This window comes from Crocodylus porosus, unplaced genomic scaffold, assembly GCF_001723895.1.
Source record: "Crocodylus porosus isolate Cpor-Errol unplaced genomic scaffold, CroPor_comp1, whole genome shotgun sequence".
Taxonomy (NCBI): domain Eukaryota; kingdom Metazoa; phylum Chordata; order Crocodylia; family Crocodylidae; genus Crocodylus; species Crocodylus porosus.
The window spans coordinates 40168561-40190611 of record NW_017728907.1 but is presented as its reverse complement, the minus strand read 5'-3'; the positions used below and the strand labels follow the sequence as shown (position 1 = coordinate 40190611).

Below are 22051 nucleotides of genomic sequence, written 5' to 3'. Positions count from 1 at the left end.
AGTAGTGAGACTTACCTAATTTGGCTGAGGGAATAAGTACTGAAGGATACCCTTCGCCTTTCTGAATCTATGACATCTCAGTATGACGGCAGGAAGACCCTGGCATCATACAAGATGCATGACACTTGGCAGAGCTATATTTTCCTTAATATGCAACATCAGTGTTATGTCTAGCAATATAAATTTGAGTATTTTTAGTATAGTGATCTAAGAAACTGCTATTCCATTTGAGTTTAGGTATTTTTAAAATAAATTTTAGGCAAACTAATGTGATCTTGAGGTTGAACTCTCCCCTCTATTTCAGGGGTGTCAAACTCATTTGGTCCTGCAGGCTGGATAAGTGGCATGGGACTGGTCCATGGGTCAGGTTAGGTCCACAGATTCCCTCCCCCCACCCCCTCCTATTCCATACTTGATTCAGTATATGGAGACCCTGATCTGGGATCCATGCTGCACATGGTACTGGTCCAGTACAGTGTGTGCCCTTCCCCCCCACCTGGGATCCACTCCAACAGCACCCACTATAGCTGCACCGCAAATGGTGCCTGTACCAAGTTCCAGACCAGCTGGAATGGGCACCCTGTGCTGTGTGATCGCCTGGACTTCTGGAGGGGGGTTGGTGGGGGGGCGGAAGGGGAGCACTGCATATAGCACAGTCCCAGAGCCTGGTAGACTCAGATCCAGGGGCTAGGGGCTGGGTGGAAGGATTCCCTGGGTTGGACCCAGCTGTATCTTTGACGCCCCTGTTGTATTTGGACAGCTCCTGATACCCTTTCACCTGGACCATCACAGTGCCATCTTTCTCACCACAAATACCTTGCCTGCCTGCTCACAAAACCTGGCAGCTATATAAAGGGATTGTGAGAGGAATTTTTGGCTCCATCCCTTTGCTTCTGCAGTCATTTATTTGGAGTTTTCTGCAAGACTCCTATATCAGAGCAATACCATGTTGATCGACACTGAGGAAACTCCCCCTCTTCAGCGGAAGAGTCTGGACATTTTCCTTTCATAATGTTTTAAAATGGAATGTCATAATTGATGGAAAATGGCAGAAACCAGGAAAAGATCCTGCCATTGTGGATGCCTCGTGCTTCTATCCATTATTTTCTTTGATGCTTGTTATTACCTATCTTGTGCATTGTACAGGATCTACCCTTTATAAACCAGTTCAGTATATGGTTAGTTCTTTGGAAAATGTTCTGCCCTTTTAAGGAGATTTTGCAGTTAGCCCATATTGTTTAGCATTTCAAACATTTTCTGTATATGCTTGAATATCTCTAGCATCCCTGTGTTATTCCTCTCTCCTTCACTGCAAGATAGAAAGTATAATATCAGTTCATATGTCTGAAAGTTCTCCCTTTTGTCAAGTTTGTTCTCATTGGGGTTTTTTGTTTGTTTGTTTTTTAAGGTTTCAGCCGAGCAGCTTTGCCATTTGGTTTAGTTAGGAGGGAACTGTCCTGTGAAGGCTACTCCATAGACCTTCGGTGTCCAGGAAGTGATGTCATTATGATAGAAAGTGCTAATTATGGAAGGACAGATGACAAGATTTGCGATGCTGACCCTTTCCAGATGGAGAACACAGAATGCTTCCTTCCAGATGCCTACAAAATTATGACACAGAGGTAAATATATGGTATTTCCAAGACTAAAGCAAGCGAACTGCAGATAAAAGGCTTAATCTGATACATAATTAGTGAGCATATACATTTTAGAAATGATATAATATACTTGCTAATTTGCATTTTGTCTCATGGAAATAAAATGCAAGTATCTTTATTATTTTCATATAGTAATGCTGGAAAAAAAACAGAACCTAGCTGCCAGAGAAAATGTTTAAACTTTTTTCTTGGTCTCTGACAGAAGTAAGAAAACAGAAGGTGATTGCAAGGAAAATAAAACAATTCACTTATTTGAAGTTTCACTATATCCTCGTGTTTAAGATGTCAGACTGAACTCAAAAACATTCAAATGAATTCTACATCTTTAAACAGTTTTTCAATGTCTGTTCTAACTTCTATTAATATAATCAATAACTTGAGTTCCTCTTCATCTACAAAAAACACTTGGTACAACTAACAATTTTTTTAAAAGATTGTACAGTCAAGTAAGTTCTTATGTTGGGATATGGATAGTATCTTCTTAGAGGATAAAACTGCTTTCAGATGGTCTTACTTAGGAGTTATTCTCTTTACTCCAAGGTTTAATTAGTTCTGTGTCAAACCAGTAAAAGAATTGTACAAAATAATCACAGAGGCTGGGTCTCCATTTAGGATTTGTAGAAATTCTCCATCATAGGCCAAGCACTAATAAAGGTCAGCCTGTGGTAGCATTTTTGGCAAAGGTAATATAGATCAGTCACAGGTATGTTTTCCACACACATATAAGCCTGCTAAGATGATAAATAGAGACTGTCTGCATTGGAGGGGGCCCTAATTAAAACACACACACACACACGCATCTCAGTTTTTAGAGGGAAAGAGCTGAAAAAATTACTACAAAATATGACACCCTCCCAAAGATGTGTAATATGTACAAAAATTTTATGATTTTATTTTTGTTGCATTTAAGTGCATTTTTCTGGAACATAAAAAGATGCTTTTTGTAATAACAGAAAATAAAACCTAAGAACACATTTTCCAGTTTAGCATTTAGTTTAGCATATACCTTTAATTTGTTAAAAAATTCTTCCTTTCAGTAGCTATACAAGTTTACCAACACATGCCACTTTTCAGCAGTTAGCTTAAGAGTTTTTGTTTCTTTTTCTGCAATTTTATTTCAATTACTTTCCACTACTTGGATGCAACTAACTTGGACACTGCATCTGTCTGAGAGAGGAAGTTGGGGTAGAAATCTGGTTCTTCAATTTTAAATGATACAGGAAAATCAAGGAATTTAGTACTATGTTCCATTATATTTCAGCCTTTCTTTTTGTTCAGTGCTCATCATATGCCAATTGTATTTGTGATTAGTAATGGAAAGACTCCATAGCTAATCACATCTATGTAATGGAAAGGTTCCATAACTGCTTTGAATTAGGTTTGAATTGTCTTTTTGTGATTCTTGTTCATTTGTTGTTAATTAGATCAATACAGAGTTCCACTGAGACTGAGACAGCAGCAGTGTCATCAGCCTCTAATCTGTCAAGTCCCTTTGAAACCACCTTCAATTGCTTTTGTAAATGTAGTACCTCTCTGTAGACTTCCTTGTTGTGTAAAATGCATGTTGTGTTTTGATCAAAGTCCTCCTCATCCTCAGTGCGAATATCAGGATTATCATAGTTGGATGTAAATATAAAGACACAAGCTTCCTGAAAGTGCCATCCACCTGAAACTGAGATCCTTCTTTTTCAGTCAGCACATTTTATGACTTCGGTGGTTGCAGAAGTATTTTTGAATTTCCATGATCTGCAGAACTCTTAGATGTTTTTCTTTTTGCAGTGAGATTCAAAAATGGTTTTGAACACCCATGTGTCAGAGGTTTAGGAAATTTGAGCAGTGCTAGGTCTCTCTTAGTCTTTTTACTTCTATTTTTGTTATCCAAGGAAACAGCAAACACTAAATTTTTTGTCCCTTTGTCTGGCATTTCCAGTATTTGGGAAATGGTTTATTGTTGTTTTCTTTTTCAGATGCAGAATTAATTATTTTAAATAGGGAAGCATTTTCCCTGCATCTCTCATTATTTCCTTTAAAATTGCTCAATTCACACTCTACTGTTAGTGGAAAAGAAAGTTGCAACGTTCTGTTATTTATTTTCTGTTCTTGTTTTCCTTATAAATAATATCATAATAATTTGTTTGCTTATTTATTTATTTGGATCTTGAAAACACACTGTTGGTGGTTCTCAATGAAATGTATTTTAGAGAATGTTTATATGTTCTATGACAGGACCATAATGGCACCAGGAGTGTCTCAAATGCAATGCTATGAGCCTGATCAGTGTTCACCTCTTATACCTAAGAGAGAAGATTCTTAGTTTGTTGGTATATTTATGTATGAAGGAAACCATTTTTATCAGTTTTTGAGAAGAACACTATTTTTTCTCTATCATGACTTAACAGTTCCTGTCGGAGAATTATCTGTTTAACAGTGCATCAGCCATTTATTTCTTGCCAATGTCTTCAGCTTAAAGTGTGCAAAGTCACATTAATTTGTAGACCAAGGTTTAGTAATTAGCAAATATTAATCATGCATTTGCTGTATTGCTCAGCAGCTTTTGCATTTATTATCATTTCAATACGAATAATAATTTAATGAAATCAATACTATGAAGACCTGAAATTGAAAAAAAAGATGACCTATCCAATTTTAATGCAGAAACGTGTTATCAGAAGCCCTGATTAGGTTATAGAAGATTCTAGGGTTTAGCAAACTGCTTCTCCTCTTCTACAGCAACTGGTCACAGTTGATACTACTAGATAATCATACCAACAACTGTCTTTTACTATTTTCTTTCTCTTCAAGGCTTCCTTTAATAGTTATTTTTTTTCTTTAATATGCCTAGTTCTAGAGCACTGATGTAGTCATTACTTCAATTTTAACATTTTTAAGTAGCTATAAAAATTTTACTTGTTGATAATTTTAACCTAAAGATTCTAATATAAAAGCTTTCACATCTTTGTTACATTCATGTAAAGCTTCATGACATAGGAGTTAAAATTTAGCTTAAAAAGGCAGTTATAACCCTTTGTCCTCAAACACACAAGCTTCCATAATTTCTGGTATGAGATGGAAACATGGATGAACTTGTATTTCCCCAAACCCTGGTATTTATTTAGTTATATGTTAACTGGCAGGTGTAAGGCAATAATACTGTTAGAATACTTGATAGAAGAGGAACAATATATTTGACCAGCAGTAGAGTCCAAGCCATATGGTGTTTTTTATGTGTAAAAACATCTGAACCCTTTGATACATATTAACTCTGCCTCCCAGGGACAAATTTACTATTTATACAGTTGTTTTTTCCTTACACTTTAAGAAATAATCTGACAAAGGGAAACACCAGACATACAAAATGTCTGAAAACATAAGCTCCAGTTTCTTGCTTGTGAAACGAGCTGAAGCCAGAAACCATCACGAGACTTTGAAGTTAATATGACTGACTGCTGTTGTATTCTGTAGATGTATTAGAACACTTGAAAAATACTTTTTTTTAAAAGTTACGCTTGGAAGACAGTTTTTGTTCGAATTCAGTTTTAAGTAGAATAAAGATACTTTGCTTGAGTTACTTTCAGACTGCCTATTAGTTTTAAGATTTTCTGCTTGTAGTTTCAACTTCAAAGACAAACTTTGCAGACATACTGAGAAACTGCATATCATCCCTACAATTTTCTGTCAAGACAGGCACTGAAAGCAATATGACTCCTACTGCTTCCTTTATTTTAAGTTTTAATAACTTTCAGGTAATGAAACATATTTTAAAATATTTGGAATCATACATTTTAGAAATTAGACATCAAATGACAACAACATTTAAATGGGCGTGGCAGTTAACAGCTATAGCTTTCTGCATGCTGGGGCACTTCGCTTTGGAGTATGGATAGGATTAAAAAAAAGCCAGCTTCTTTAGTTTACTAGTTGTTTCTGATAATATGAAAGGGTATATGTCAGTTTTTCCATTTATATTTAGAACAACTTTTGGATGATGGTAAATAAGAGTACCAGTCAATAAATACTTATAACTACAGCAGAAGTCTCTGTGTAATTTTAGTATAATGCAAATGGATCACTTGTTCTGTGTGTGTGCACGCATCTCAAGGACCTTATGGCTTTCTTTAAAAGCTTAGATATTTTGCAGATAGAAATTTTGTATGCTCTAGTGATTTTATTTATATATATATATATAAAAAAAAAAAAAAAAGCTCAGGAGTTCTGTGTTCAGGTGTTTATAGCTGACTTTCTCTGTATCATTAAATTATTTTGCACATTGGTTGAACTGTTAGCATGAAGTTAACTATTTGGATTTAAGAAATACCCTTTGCCCTACTGTAGCAATGAAAAGTAGCCTTTAATGTAGATCCTATTCATACTTACTTTGTGGCCTCTTTTGTATAATTGGACTTGTCTTTATAATGAACAGAAAGAAAAAAGGATTCAGTTAGGGTGATTTTCATGATCCATAGCTAAATATTCTCTATGTTTACTGTTTCCATCTTTTAAAAATACACATGCACAAACCCAGTGCGCCTTAGGATGAGGTGCAAATATTTACTTATTCTTCTTAAAATAATGTTTTATGGTTTACATCTACTAATAAGTTTACTCAAGTAAATTTTGTCACTGCCTTTTAAATATGTGATAGGACCTAAAACCAAAAAAAATTAAGGGTAGAGATAACAAAAGATGATAAAAACTAACTAAAAATTGTTGCATGTGTGAATTCATTTGCTTATTCTGAAAAATTATTCTTTCAAAATGTATTCGGATTTCATTGACAAAATCTTAATTATGCAATCAAATACAGCGGAACCTGGAAAATTATATAAATACCACTTAAAGTCTATTTTTTGAGTGAGTGAGTGAAACCAAGACTTTACCCTATTACCTAGTTTTCAAAAACTTTGACTGTGGGTTAGTAGCCATGGGCATTTTTACACATGCTCTGGTTTATGGCACTAGGCGCTTTAATTAGTGAGCCATGCTAATTAAAACACCTGTGTGTCACGTGTATCAGTTTCCCCATGCTGAAGAAATGGCGCTTTGAACTAAATCTTATTGAACGTGTTTTATTTCAAAGCACCCTATCACCATTTTTTCAGCATGAGGATGCACACGGGCACCGATACACATGACACGGTGGAGCGTGTCAATTTCCGTGCTCCAGCAGACTTGATTATTTGAGGCTCCTCTGATGCATCGGGTTTCCAGTGTGTCAGAGCAGGCTTCCTGCTCGTCTGTAGAATTCACATGTGGCTGTAAAGATGAGGGGCTAGGGAACAGTGGAGCAAACCATATGGAAGGTGTGCTGCCACTGAAGCTGGGTCCTCCATGTATTTTCTCACATTTGTGTGGAAATCTCCAAATGAATATGAATTATAAGAAATTTTATATTGAAACACTTTTGTTTGGTTGCCTTGCCTTCCTTAAATTTATGTAATACTCAATCTGGCATCTATTATTTATCATTGTTATTATCAATATTACTGTAAAATTTAGGAGTCGAATTATGGAACAGCAGTGCATTCTGTTGTGTTCTGTAGAAACAGAACTTACACTGTCCCTGCCCAGAGAGCTTGTATTTCAAGTGATCATTTTCTCTTCCATGATATGCACTCTTACCAAGATTGCTGCAAGTATATTGGGCTTGTTTAACAGTACTAAAATATATCTATAAAGACATGAACAGAGCCTCATAGGTTTGTTTGTCCATTTATTCTAGAAAGCATGTGAGATGACACTCTATTAGATGACCTCATGAAGTCCCTTCCATCCCTACTTTCCAGTGATTCTAAGATCTAAGACAAGTTCAGAAGATCTAGTAAATCAAATTAGGGGCCTTTCACTTACAAAAACACCCTCTGAAAATGTTCTTCAAAAGGGAGGATGAGGGCACAAAAAAGAGCTAAAGGTAGAAATCCTTTAATGCTGTTATTGTCTTGCCTACCTTCAAGCATCTCAACCCACCTCTGGAGAATGGGGACATAAATTAAGCTTGTCCAGTATGATAACAGAGGGGTCCCTGCTTAAAGTCCTTGGTACTAGGCACTGCTCTTACAGTGTAATACTTCAAACTCTTGTGCCCATAACTCATCTTTAGCAGGCACATAAGTTGAGAGCCTGTGATGTTTAAAAGACCCATGTCCTGTTCCACAAACAAAGGTCTGAGAGCCTATCAGTAAGGTGGCCATATAGGAAAATGTTTACGTCCAGGACACTGCATTTGCCACCACCCCTGTCCCTCCACACACACTTCTCCCAAGCCAGTGGTGCTGCTGCAGGAAGGGGCAGGGCTGTGGTGATGTGGTGCAGTTGTGGTATCTAGTCAGACAGCAAAGGGAGTCAGTGGCCAGTTAATAACCCATTGTTCTTTACTTCACAGGTGTTAACAATCATCTCACCTTTTCAACTGCTGTTCCACTAATCAAGCTAACCTATTTTAGGGATATTTTTCTTTCTGCTAGGGCTTCCTATTTAATAGCTCATGGCACTCCACCTCCCTGTGGGACTTAAACCCCCCACCATGGATGCTTAATTTAATTTTCACTGTCCCGCCAGAATCAGCCTCCAAAATCCAGGACTGTCCCATGCAAACCAGAATGTATAGTCACTTACCTATCAGGTGGCTTCCATGCTGCTTTTTTGTGAAGTGTCCTTCTTCCTTTTTTTCTTAATCTCTACAAATATGGTGGGAAGTGGCCATTATTTTTCAGGTGTAGATGGAGTGAGAAAACAAAAGAAAGAATGAAGATGTTCATTCTTTAACAATGAAGCCTATAAAAAAATTAAAATTTCACTTCTTGATGAAAGAAAGCAAAATAAGTTACCCTTCTACTCAAAAGACACATCCTACAAGTGTTACATGTGCTCTTTGCTTGTCAAGTCTACAAAAGAAACATTGGCATGTCATATTATCTTCCTTAGAAGTGAAAATATGACTGGTTCTTTGTAATGAAAATGAATAAAGTAAACCTTTCACCAGACTGGGATGGAGTGTAAATAGCCCATCCCTGCTGATTAATCTCATCAGAGTGAAACGCTCTAGCATCTTAAGCCCTGTCTGCATTAGTGGAAAGCAAAAACTGGTTTAGAAAACAGTTATAGAAGTAAGCACACTACCTGCTAAGAACCATTTCAGAACATCTCAACATAACTACATTTGACAGGGCTCAAACCTGATTCTGAGCCTTACTGTGCTTCAAAATTGCATTTGTTAATGTAGTTAAAACTATTATTATGGGTAAAGCTTTATCTTCTACCTACTGTTCTCACACAGGTACTGTATTTTTAAGAATGATGAGCCTTACAGTTGTGTGTCTCTTGAGTTTAGACGAGGGCTCTGCTGACCTTTGCTGCTGTTCATACTCTTCATGATTTTTTTTGCTTTTACATGGCTACTGTAGGTATTTTGTGTAGATGAAGTCTTAAAGAGCCTTTCTTAAAGGTATTTTGTAGTGAAAGGTGTCTTATGGTACGACTTGCAACCTGCTTTTTTCTGTTTATGTTCACTGGATAACTTGGTTATTTGCTGTCCTTTTCATGATCAAATGTAACAGAGTAGTGGTGGTAGTTGGTTCTAACTACGGTTCCTGAATTCATGTATATGGTAGCTTCCATGCTAAATGACTTGCATTTAATAGGAGGTCTTGTTTTATTTTGATATGTCATTGGTTTTAATTGGGACTTCTGATATGCCCTTGACAAACCCATATTGTACATGATCATCAGAACCAGATATCGTCAGCATTTTAGACATTGTTTAAAATATGGATGACTTTTGCTCCTAAGCAGACATGCAGTAATAGGCCTTGACCCCACAAAGTCAACTACATGAGTACCTTTATATGGTAATACTTAAAGGGACCTTCAATTTAAACTGAATTTCTGGCTGTAGCTCCTTCTACCTGGCTCTTTGTATTTTGCTTTTTTCCCCCTATATACTAGGCAAAAGACTGAATCATGACTCAAATGTAGGAAAAAATGTATGCTGTATTCTCAATACATAATCCATTTTTTGATAAGGCTTCCCTTTCATAAATGTTCTGTACCTTTTGATTAAGCAGACCAAAACCATAATAGTCTACTGAATCTATTTTTTTAATAAAAAAGTTGTCACCCTCAGGAGATAGTAAAAACCTGACTTGATAGTGCTAATTTTCACTCTTTCCTAATACAAAACAGGTTTGTGTGTGAAAGAAATATTTTTATTGGCATAATGAGTCAGAGTGCTCTGTCATAACATGAGTAGTCTGAATACTAAAGCTTTAGTTTGTGAAGTTCTAAACAGATATTTGAGGTGAACCAGCCATCAGTGGTATTTCTAGTGGCTTTCTGCAGAACCAGATTTTTAGATTAATCAATGTTTCTATAACTGTTTTAAGTAATGGATGTATTGTAACAACAAAATTTCTTAATATAAACTGCCACCTATTTGGAATCAGGAATTAATTTGACTTAAAAATCCAGGAGACATTATTATAGTATTAGACTGCCTGTATGTAGACTGACACTTTAGTTTGAATTTTGAGACCTTAGCAACCCAGTCTGTATTCCAGATGCAAGTTTTACAAAACCTGTATCATCTGTCCTATATATCCTATTCCTTACCATATAGATTGACACAGTTTATTCAGTGACTTTATTTGATTTTTCAATAATATAAGTAAGAGCTTGGCTGAAACGTTCACTATATCCTTAATACACTCAATTTGGAATTTCCCATTATCTTAGATAATTTCTATACCTTTTATTCACTTTGTCACTTTCTGATCTAGCCCTGAGATAGTTAGTTAATTTATATTGTGGTATATTTAATATAAAAATAGATATGTTTATAAATAGCTAAGACAATTTTGTAGACATAAACCATCACTTCAGGAGTTTGAGACTGTTCATTTTATCTCCATGAACACTTTGTTATATTCACTAACAATACTAGTCAAAACAACCAAATTATCAGATAAGTTGATTTAGGACTTTTATACATCCCTTCACATAATCATTTATCTTAACCTTTGCTGAGAAGACCTTTATTAAGCTGTGATGACGGCTGAATATGAAATGTAACCAAGATTATTTTTTTATTCAAATATAATTTAAATATTCATCAAAGACGAGTTATGCTTGAAACTGACAGATACTATTAACATCAAAAAATATAATTAACTGCACTGGGTATCATGAAACAGAGTTAGCCAAATAGCCGAGAGGCCTAATTGCTCTAGAGTTTGAGAAGCAATAGTTTTATTTTATACTGTTACTGTGGAATTAATAGTAATGTTGTTTCCTGTGTGAGGCAATTAAAAGCTGACCGTTAAGGTTCATTGCTCTATAGGAGATTTGTTGAATATCACTTAGTAAACAGGACTGACATGTAAAAGGTATGTTAAGATGGGTAGTGGTGAGAAGGTTGTAGATCTTAAATTAGGAGAGATTAGTATGAATTAAGTGTATTTTAGTAGATTATGAGAACTTTTCAGTTGCATGAAATCAGGGGTAGCAATGGCATCAGCAACCAAGTTTTAAGTAGTAATAAAGCAAAGGAAATAAAGTGTAGAAAGATTATGACATTGAGTCTCTTTAGCTATGGGGAAAAAAGAAAAGACCCCCCCCCACTCCACACCACGAATTCAGAAGTTAAAAAGTGGCTACAGTTAGATGCAGAAATGTACACATTTAACATTCTGGAAGTTTACTTCTGCCACAGAATAATCTCCTAGTTATAATAAAAAGAACCCTTTGACCTTGTGGCTCAATTAAGCTGTTTAGTTAAATGCAACAAGAAAACACTTTTTATTGAAATCCATAGATTTTGCATTTGCCCAAGCTCTATACAGTCTTAAAGTGGGTAGACATTCGAATGGCATTTTGACGTTAATGAGGTTGCTGAAATGGAAAGGTTTAAGGGTCAAAGATACAACTAGCACAATGTTGCAGCACTTCTTTTCTCTCTAATAATGAAGTTGCAACTAATTGCTTAATAAATAGACCATGATTACTGAAAGACATAGATAATTCCCTTCTTCATACTTTATTTTTGACATAATATAGAACAATAATTAGTAATAAATGTAACTACCAATTAAAGAGATCCTTTATGTAATCTAATTGCCATAAGCATACTAAATGAAATGTATATGGCGGTGCATTTTTAAAGTTAAAACATTAAAATCTGATTTATTTTTTAGACTGATGTATACACTTGGCAATTTTTAAATCGTTAATATTAAAACAAAGCTGAAAAACTCGGCTAGGATTTCACTTTTGTATAAAGATTGGCTGTCTGTGTCATACATTATTTAATATGCTTACCCTGTTTATATCAGTGACATAAGAGTGCATGCTAGTTTCTCAGAAGAGTACTGTCTTTGCTGCTTCACAGCACACTGCCTTGTATTCCCTGGCTTGCACATGGTGTTAGCAGATATTTAAAGCACTTCAGCCTAACATTTTATAGGTCATGATGAACTGAGCCTATAAAACAAGTTACTGCTATGAAGTTAATACAGTCTTAGAGCGTAACATAGACTGAATACTTTACTGAGTGCTCAATATAATATTTTTAGCTTGCAATGGAAACAGCAGTTGGGAGAAAATTCGTATATAAATTTTCAATGTCAAATCTGTTTTATAATACAATTAAGGTACAGAATCCTACATTTGAAATTTACTATCTTCAGTCATTTTTTTTTTCAGGCTGTCACTAAAATAGGGCATTTACAGGAGCCCTTGAATTTTTATTTTATATGTGTATTGCAAACTGAACTCTAGAAACGTTCAAAGAGAAGCCAGGATATCAAAAGCATTTCCTCAAGCAAACTGTAAGGGAAACTGTATCTCTGACTTCTGCTAGATGCAACACAAACCTTGTATCCCTGCCCAAGCTCATTTAGCCATAATACCTTGCAGTAACAGTTAATTAAAAACATAGGTACATATGGTTTGCATAGGTACTATTGTTCTTTCAGGTACAAAGACTTCCATATTACATTCTTAGTGACAATCTATGTGACTGATCTTTAACTTTGCTGATCTTTGCTTCCATTATAACTTCTTCTCTGTGATTTCTCAGTGAAGGGCAAGTGGTTTTGAAAATCTGTTTAATCTAAGCACTAGGGAACTATTGTTTCAGCATAAATCAAACTGTGCTTCCCAACACTAGGGCTTGTATGAGACCTGTTTCTATTTAACAATAACCAAGTTAAGCTCAGTTATTTTTTATTTAAGAGTAACAATAAATGGTTCATACCCATCAGCCTTCCAGTGTTAATTTCATTTCTTATATGCAGTGCACTCAACTGTACTGTTATGCTTCCAAAGCTGTAGGTGTTTTCTCATCTAGAATGTATCAGCACAGATACTGCCTTCAGAGTATTATTCTAGTGCCAGCATCACAGATGGGTATGAAAAACCATCATTTACTTTGTATATTTAGCTTTCTTAGATAATTTTGCTGCCTTTGTGACTGAGATACAGCAGAAGGACACCTCCTGGAGTCGCATTTAAAAAAGAGCACTTTGGGTAATATGCTGTAGATGGAATACATATGAGTTAGTGTTCAGTTATCACGAATGCCATCAGCAATGCCTTGTTGCTTTCTTATCAGCCTCTTCCTGCTGTCAACCCAGTGCTTATTTCAATAGAAAAGGATTTGCATCAAATGTAATGCAGCATTATGTATAGCTAACATGGGGTTCTTAATTGTGCCAACACATGAGACTCCTACAGTGGTAGGCAGTTTGATAAAAAGGATTAGATTATGCATATTTTTGACATGATTTAAGATTAGTTCTGAGTTGACAGGTGATTCAGTGAATTTTCTCATACATTTCTTATGCAGGTGAGCCCACTTGACTTTTATGTAAAAGCCATAGCACTCATATCTGCAAGTGCAAAACAAGCAAACAAACAAAGAAATCCACCCTTCTTTATTAGGTTAAGACAGGACACACCAGGCTTCAGAAAAACACAATTCAAATAAGTAATTTACTCCATAAACTGCAAATCCAAAAGAAAAAAGAAAGTACCACTCTATTTCTTGAGTTAGAAGAGTAGAAAGATTGTTTTGCAGAGGAAGTGCTATACCTGGAAGCCTTGTGAACTTTCTAGATGATAATTAGATCCAGACATCACTATGGTTAATGAATAACAGTGCTTTTGTGACGGGCTTTCCTCCTTGAATAAAAGAAAGTTCTTGTAGTAGGGACTCTGAAATACATTTTAATAGAAAATGATACCACTGTTACTGAGTTGATTACAGACCCTACCAAGGGACAGCACTTCTGTTTCAAGCTTTAAAGCGCACTGGAAAAAAATTAGAAGATGAAATCAAAAGGCTGTAATTTTGTTATTAGTCATCAGTTCAACATATATGCCTTTTAAAGATATGAAATTAAAACCTCATACTTACAATAAAAAATTACAGGGAGAGAAAATATTAGTTCTTGGGAGGCCTACAAATTTAACTTTTGCTCTGTATTTTGTCTCTGGAGTTCTCTTGAGCTTCACAATTGAGTTACTTGCCTGTGGAATCGATAGATACCTAGCACTGGTGCATGTTCTGTGTTGATGAAAATCATAACCAAAAAGGGATATTCCCAAGGGCAAGTTTATAAAAAAACAATTTATTCTTTTTCACCCTGTAAAACTCATCTTGCATGCAGGTTCTTTTGCATTATTACAAACTCTAATCCTCTGAGTGGGTAATTAACGGACCAGAAAAGCCATTTGTGGAAAGGAAGAGCCATAAGGGTGAAAAATATTTCTCCGCTGAATGATCTTTAAGGAGTAAATAATTACAAGAGCGAGAGGTTTGGGATGACCAATCTAAATCTGAACATAATTAGGAGGAACACAGTCTGAAAATCGAAACACTTGGCATGTGCAACAATTCTCATATCATAAGACTAATTAAATATTTAAAAGCCCAAAACCCCTCACTATTCAAAGAAAAATAACCTGCCACAAAAGGGTCTGTAACTTTGCAGATAATTAGCGAGGGTTAGGGGGGAAAAATCACAGATTGGCTCCAAGGTTCTGCAAGGTCATGTCTTATTATGCTGTATCTTTTATATGGTCTGGTAACAAGTTTCTTGCTAATTTAATCTAAGTAGGGCATCCCATAGCGATTTTCCATTTCCCTTGTTAAAATTGTGATTGTTTCTCTATGTGCAAACTGCAGTAGGTGAAAATTTTTATAAATAATTGCTCCTAATTGATACAGGTCATAATATATATTTTGTTAATTATTCAAAAAGCAGTCTTGAAATTGGAGAAATACACATGTGTAAAGAACAGCTAGTTTTTTTTCTTCCTGTTTGGAATGATGTTCTTCACTGCACAGCGTAGTGAGACCTGATGACCTTTTACTTTTTCAACCTGGTCTCAGTGGCTTGCTCTGTAAATAAGTCTTACTTTCCTATTAAAGCTAAGCTACATTTATGTTGAATGTGCATTTCTGCAAACAAAAGAGTTGTGCTGAATTAATAAGACTCAGAGTGATTCCAGCCTAATTTGCATTAAACTGACCCAAAGGTCCAGTAAAAATGGAAAGAATTATCAAGGTTTCTACAATATCAGAATTTGTATTAACAAATCACCACTGTCATTTTAAACCTGCTTATTTTACTAATTAAAGTGGCTTTTCAGGCCATGTTAACTATGTTTAAGAACTATGCAAATTAACATGAAGGATAAGACTGCATACTTTCAGTAATTTATGACACAATATAGAACTCAGAATATCACATTAAAGCATCTAGGTAGCAGTCTTAAGTTATAAAACTTTTAACTACATTATGAAAATGCTAAATGCCAAGCCATGGATAAAATAAGAATTACAGTATTGCAAAAATGATCTTAAAAGACATTTTATCATCTTTTGCTCTTTACCTTTGTGTGTTAATTGCAGCTCTGTGTCTAACTATGAAATACTGGTTGGGATTTTTCCTTATGTTTGCTATATATTATAGTCTAGTGCTGTGCTTTGGAAAGACTAAACTGTTTAAATTAATACCAAAAGTTAATTTTCTCACCCAAAACCTGCATAGCACCCAAAAATGGTGTTTCTTTTTATGAAAATCCCAGTAATCATTAGTTGGTACATCTGCACGTTCACACCTAATTAGATGTTATGCTCCAAGAATCTGCTTATTTATCCTAATAACTAAATGAAAGGTTTCTTTTAAAACAAAACTAGAGGAAAAACATATTCAGTGCTTATAGCTTAGGATAAATGAAAATAATGTGTGTAAATTACTCAGATGCCATGATGATGAGTTAAAAAAGCTTTCATATGTACTTGTATGTTAGTTCTATCTCGGTGGTAAAATGGCTTACTTAGGCATTTGCATAGTGAACACCACAAAATGTGTTAACCAAGCTCAGCTAATACCACTTAGTACGCTAACCAACCACACAGCACCATTATTCCCATGTTGTGTTCTTGCTGGCAAAAAATATAAAACCCCTGTATAAATGTGTTTTCAGTTTAGTTTCCCCAACTGGAGCTGCTGCAGCAGTGTTATCCAGTATATAGAAGGTTCCTTCTGTTTCGCATTGTCATATTACTTTTCTTTTTTAAGAAAGAACAGTTTCTTTTAAGAAATTATCTAATTAAAATAAAAGACATTTAAAGAAGCACAGTGTTACTTTAGCGTTTGTCTTACTTTCTGTACTTTTTATGTGAGGATGTTTAAAGAATAAAAAGTTTCTTACAAATAGCACCAAAAATTACTATTAATAGAGATTAAAGAGAAAAAGAATACTTCTTTTGTTTTAATTGTATATCTGATTCTGTTAGTTATAGTTTCTTTATATCCATTGCATAGTCAGTTCATCAGTATCTCCTGTTGGTTTAGTTGATCTTTCACACAGCAGTAATTATAGAAAATCTTTTTTTTCTGGAAAAAATCTAACTGTAAAGCCACAAAACTCAGTGAAATTATGGTCACACATAGCACCCGACCTACTTTTAACTTTTTTTTTCTGACTCAGTTTCAAGTTGATTTTTTTCTCCGTAAATAAGGGTATTAAAACCAACCAATAAACAAAATACTAAATAGGAATGAATGGTTACAAAAGAAGTACGTCTGAGAGCTTAGCTGTGAGGTAATTAAGAATAGTTTAAAGTTCTTTCTTTCTAACAATTGACTGCTTTGAACTTTAAGAACATGAATACTGAAAAGCAGCTGGGTCATAGCTGAATGCATTAAAAATTGTAATAAGGGTAAAGTTGAAAGCAGGAAAAATCAAGCTGTTTAATTACTTCAGTATACAAATCTAATATACTTCCATTGATATTGAATCAGATGGGATAATCCTATGAAGGAGATTGTGGATATTGTGCTTTTTCTTGTTGTATTTAAATATGGTTAGCAGTAGACCCGCTATTAACTCTTAATGGTTATAATCTTGAGAATCCCCTGTGACCAGAATGCAGTAGGCAACAGGAATGACTTATTACTGCATATATATATTTGACGAATGGGAACATTACTATGGAACACCTTCTTTTGCCGTATTAATTACACAACATTTAGCTTCCTAATGCAATGTTTACTTAGTAATTAGTAAGACTCAACAAATCATCAATATTAAATTTTTAAAGAAAATTACACTCATTTTTCTCAACCCAGTTGTGTCAGAGTTGGGAGGAGTCCTCACTCATCACAGAACACTTTCTTCCCATTAAAAAACAAACCTCTTTCCTACCATAAAGAAAAGTATTTTTTCACTCTGAATGGTACTTCTGAGGCTGGTGCTGCAGGCTGGTCATCTTGACAAAGTGTGTTGTAAATTGTGAGACCAGCAATGTGGTCCACAAACCAATTTCTAGCCTGCCATAATTGTTTGACAGTCATAGAAAAATCTCTAATATTTAAACAAAATGCTTATGGCCAAATTCTGTTCTCATATGTTCATGCATCTCCCCATTTTTCTTTCGATGATTAAAACTGACATCAAAGCAGAACTAAATCTGGTTTCCCTTTGAGCTAGTAAAATGGGGACAGTTTTCCTTTAAAGTGCTCCCCTTGTAATATCTGGCTAGCAAAGGAATGAATCCTATAGGCAGCAATAGGCAAATTCCTAATGTGGGATTCCATAGTGTTAAAAGGCTGTTTATAAAGTTGCGTATCTGTCTGAGCGTGGACTTAGTATTGCAGACAGGGGGAAATGTTCACTCTCCCTGCTTGTGGTAACTATTACAGTATGACTTTTTTCTGTTGCAACATGGACGTTGCAACAATGAGAGCACCAGCCTCCCCAGAAGGAAGGCTAAATAATTTTTGTTCTTAATGCTGATTTTCATAACATTTTTTCCCACCTGGATGTTTTTGTCAGGCTTGGATCACTGAGTAGGTTTCATTTCTAGCATCTGTAATGTTTTTCTCAAGTGATGGTATATGAATCTTTTACATTGATTCATAAAACATCTGTTTTTCCATCATCCAGTTGTATTAATACATATTTTTAAAAAGCTCTAATCTCTGGGTTCTTCTTACTTTACATGGGTGTTATCTGTAACTTCCCAAGATTAAATTTAAACCTAGTACTGAAAACACTTAACAGATGTTGGCTCCCCATTATATAATATATGTGGATACATTGAGAGAGTTAGCAGAGCAAATATGCATGGGAAATGTGACTTCATCCAATCCCTCAATTGCAGCACCCCATTTTGGCAGTTTTATGGCATTCCTGATCAGAGAATTCAATATATATTCTTTTTTTCATTTGCAGTGAAATGTGTTTGCTTCAGCCATGACGTATTCCATCTGCTTCCCCCATGTCCATCACCTCAGGCAGTTGAGGGAAGGGATAAGCAGGAGCACCAGTGCTGCACCTCTGCACCTTCTTATTTACCACAAGTCATGCTTAGATGGGCTGCTGCAGGCATAAGAACATAAGAAATGCCATTTACTGAATCAAACCACTCTTTGTAATTATCTCTAACATTTTGTTTGTCTTTTTGATGGCTGTTGAGCACTGAGCTGATGTTTTTAACAAACTGTCCACAATGACTCTCAGATCTTTCCTGTGTGGTAACAGCTAATGTAGAGTCCATCATAGTGTAGGTGTAATTTGGGTTATTTTTGCCCAGGTGCATCATGCTTCAATTATCTACATTGAATTTCATCTGCTATTTAGTTGCCCATTTGCTCAGTCATGCCTTGGTCTTTACAATACAATAATAGAATCATAGAAAATTAGGGCTGGATAAGACCTCAGAAGGTCATCTAGTCCAACTCCCTGCTCAGATCAGGACCATCCTAACCAAGGCTTTGTCTAGTTGTGTCTTAAAAACCTCCGAAGATAGAGATTCTACCACCTCTCTGGGTAGCCTGTTGCAGTGCTTTATTACCCTCTGTGAGAGAATTTTTTCCTCATCTAACCTAAACTTCCCTTACTGCAGCTTGAGACTATTACTTGTTGTGTTATCTGCCAGCACTGAAAACAGTCTAGCTCCATCCTCTTTGGAACCTCCCTTCAGGTAGCTGAAAGCCTTCTCTTCTCTGGACTAAATAAGCATAGTTACCTCAGCCTCTCCTTATAAGTCATGTGCCTCATCCCCCTAACCATTTTTGTTGCCCTCTGCTAGACGCTCTCCAATTTATCCACATGCCTTCTGTAGTGGGGGGCCCAAAACTGGACACACTACTCCAGGTGTGGCCACACCAGTACTGAATAGAGGGGAATAATTACTTCCCCTGATCTGCTGGCAGTGCTTCTGCTAATGCAACCCAGTATGCCACTAACCTTATTTCCAACCAAGGCACACCATTGGCTCATATTCACCTAATTGTCCACTGTAACCCCCAAGTCCTTTTCTGCAGAGCTGCTGCTTTAGCTGGTCGGTTCCTAGCCTATACAAGTACATTAAATTGTTCTGTCCTAAGTGCAGGACTTTGCACTTTGTCCTTGTTGAACCTCATAAAATTTCCTTTGATCCAATCCTGCAATTTGTCTGGGTCACTCTGAATCCTAGCCCTACCCTCCAGAGTATCTATTACTTCAGTTTGGTGTCATCTACAGACATGCTGAAGATGCACGCCATCCCATCTTCCAGGGCATTCATGTAGATACTGAACAAAACCAGCTTCAGAACCAATGCCTGAAGCACTCCACTTCATACCGGCTGCCAACTAGACATCGGACCATTGATTACTACCTTTTGAGCCCAATGATCCAGCCAGTTTTGTATCCACCTTACAGTCCATTCATCCAACCCCTACTTTGTTAGCTTTCTTGCAAGAATGTTGTAGGTGACTGTACCAAAAGCCTTACTAAACTCAAGGTATACCATGTCCATTGTGCTTCCAGTCATCTCATACAAGGCAGTCAGGTAGACCTGACTTGCCCTTGGTGAATCCATACTGACTGTTCCTAATCACCTTGTCCAAGTGCTTAGTAGTAGATTTCTTGAGGACCTCCTTCATGACTTTTCCAGAGTTTGAGGTAAGGCTGGCTTGTCTGTCGTTCCCTAGATCTTCCTTCCCTTTCTTAAAGATGGGTACTATATTTGCCCTTTCCCAGTTGTCTGGGACCTCTCCTGATCACCATGAGTTTTCAAAGATGATGGCCAGTGGCTCTACAGTCAAGTTGGCTAGTTCCCTCAGCACTCTCAGGTGCATCCTATCTGGCCCCATAATCATGAACACATCCAGCTTTTCTAGTCTCTAACCTGTTCTTTCACCGCTGTTGGCTGATAACCTCCTCCCCAAACTGTACTGCTAGGTGCAATAATCTAAGAGCTGACCTTGACTGTGAAAACAGAGATGGAAAAGATATTTAGTACTTCAGCCTTTTCTGTATCCAGTTTGAATGAATTTGTGTCACTGGCAAATTTGGCCATCTCACTATTCACCCTCTTTTCCAGATCCTTTATGAATCTGTTAAACAGCACTGGTTCCAACACAGATCCCTGGGGGACTCCACAGTTTGTTTCTTTCTGATCAGAAAACTGACTATACTCACGCTTTGCTTTCTACCTTTAAGCCAGTTTCTAATCCACTGGTGGACATTCCCTGTAATCTCTTAACTGCCTAATTTGGTTAAGAGCCTCTGATGGGGGACCTTGTCAAAGGCTTTCTGGAAGTCCAGGTATATTATGTCAGCTGGATCACCCTGATTCATCTACTTCTTGAGACCCTCAGTGCGTTCTGGTAGGTTGGTGAGAGATGATTTCCCTTTGACCAAGTCATGTCGATTCCTCCCAGGCAAGACATGCTGACCAGTTATTTTGCTTTTCTTACTGTTTCTACCAGTTTTCTAGGACCCAAAGTTAAGGCTTACTGGCCTGCATCCCCTTTTAGAGCCATATTTAAAATATTGGGGTCACGCTGGCAACCCTCCAACCCTCTGGTGCTGAGGCTGTTTTTAGTGGGTACATCTACATGTGCCTCTGACTGCACAGTAATTGCAAGTACTAAATGCCTGAACAGGAGGCCTGTGCAAATAGGGAAGTATTCAATTCAGATTCAGATTTAGCACATGCAGGGGACAGTGATTTGATTTGGAGATTCGGATCACCTGAATCGATTTGGTCAAAAGAGCTTTGGAAGATTGGGTGCTGATTTGGTGATTCAGATCAGGCAGGGAAAGGCAAGCACAGCCAGGCAGCTGCAGGTTCTTCCGTGGCTTCTCTAGCTGTGCCTACCACCCTGGGTGGGGGGAGCTGCAGGAGAAGCCCTCATGGCTGCCTTGCCCGGCCCCATCCCCTGCCCAGCCTAGCCTTCCAGCACTTAATTTTTTTTTTTTTTTAAACTCCCTGTAGTCACCTGCTGAAGCAGGGGCTGTGGAGGCTCTGGGGCATATGGCAGAACTACCTCCCACACAGCTCCCTGTCCCCAATTTCCCTGCCACTGATGGATGCCCTGCCCATCCCCAGCATCCTGGCAATTGGAAAAAAAAAAAAAGAAGAAGTTCCATACTCACTGGCTCTGGCAGCAGCAATTGAAGCCTCTGAGGGTTCATGGCAAAGCAGGGGGGCTCTGTCATGAGCTCCCAGTTGCTGCTGCTAGAGCTGGTGAGCGCAGGGCTTCTTTTTTAAGTGCGGAAGGCTGGGGCTGGACAGGGCAGCCATGGGGGCTTCTCCTGCTGCTCCTCTGGTTGTCCCTACCTCTGGTTGTCCTGCTTGCCCAGCCAGCGCAAGGGGACGCGATGCAGGAACGGCTCGCTGTGGGCGGCAGCAGGGCATAGCCCCCTCTCGCAGCGCTATCGTGCCTGCATCAGCACTGGGAGTGGGGGCTCTGCTGCTTGCCCCTTCCTCCTGGAGTGAGCCATGCCTCTGTCCTGCTGTCCTGTCCTGGCTGGGCAAGAAGAAGCAGGGCTAAGCACCCACTCCCAGTCCTACCGTGCCCGCATCCTGCCCCCTCCCTAAGTGATGCGCCCCACTA

At 37.2% G+C, this 22051-nt stretch overlaps 1 protein-coding gene across 12 annotated transcripts in view; it reads left to right on the top strand.

Moving 5' to 3' along the window:
- ADGRL2 (adhesion G protein-coupled receptor L2) overlaps nucleotides 1-22051 on the top strand; it is a 488780-nt gene that overhangs the window by 390124 nt on the left and 76605 nt on the right. For all 12 annotated transcript variants that reach the window (XM_019531201.1, XM_019531198.1, XM_019531202.1 and 9 more), the window contains one exon: nucleotides 1409-1622. In XM_019531201.1, coding sequence (XP_019386746.1) covers nucleotides 1409-1622 — 214 coding nt within the window. The remainder of the gene's footprint in view (nucleotides 1-1408; nucleotides 1623-22051) is intronic.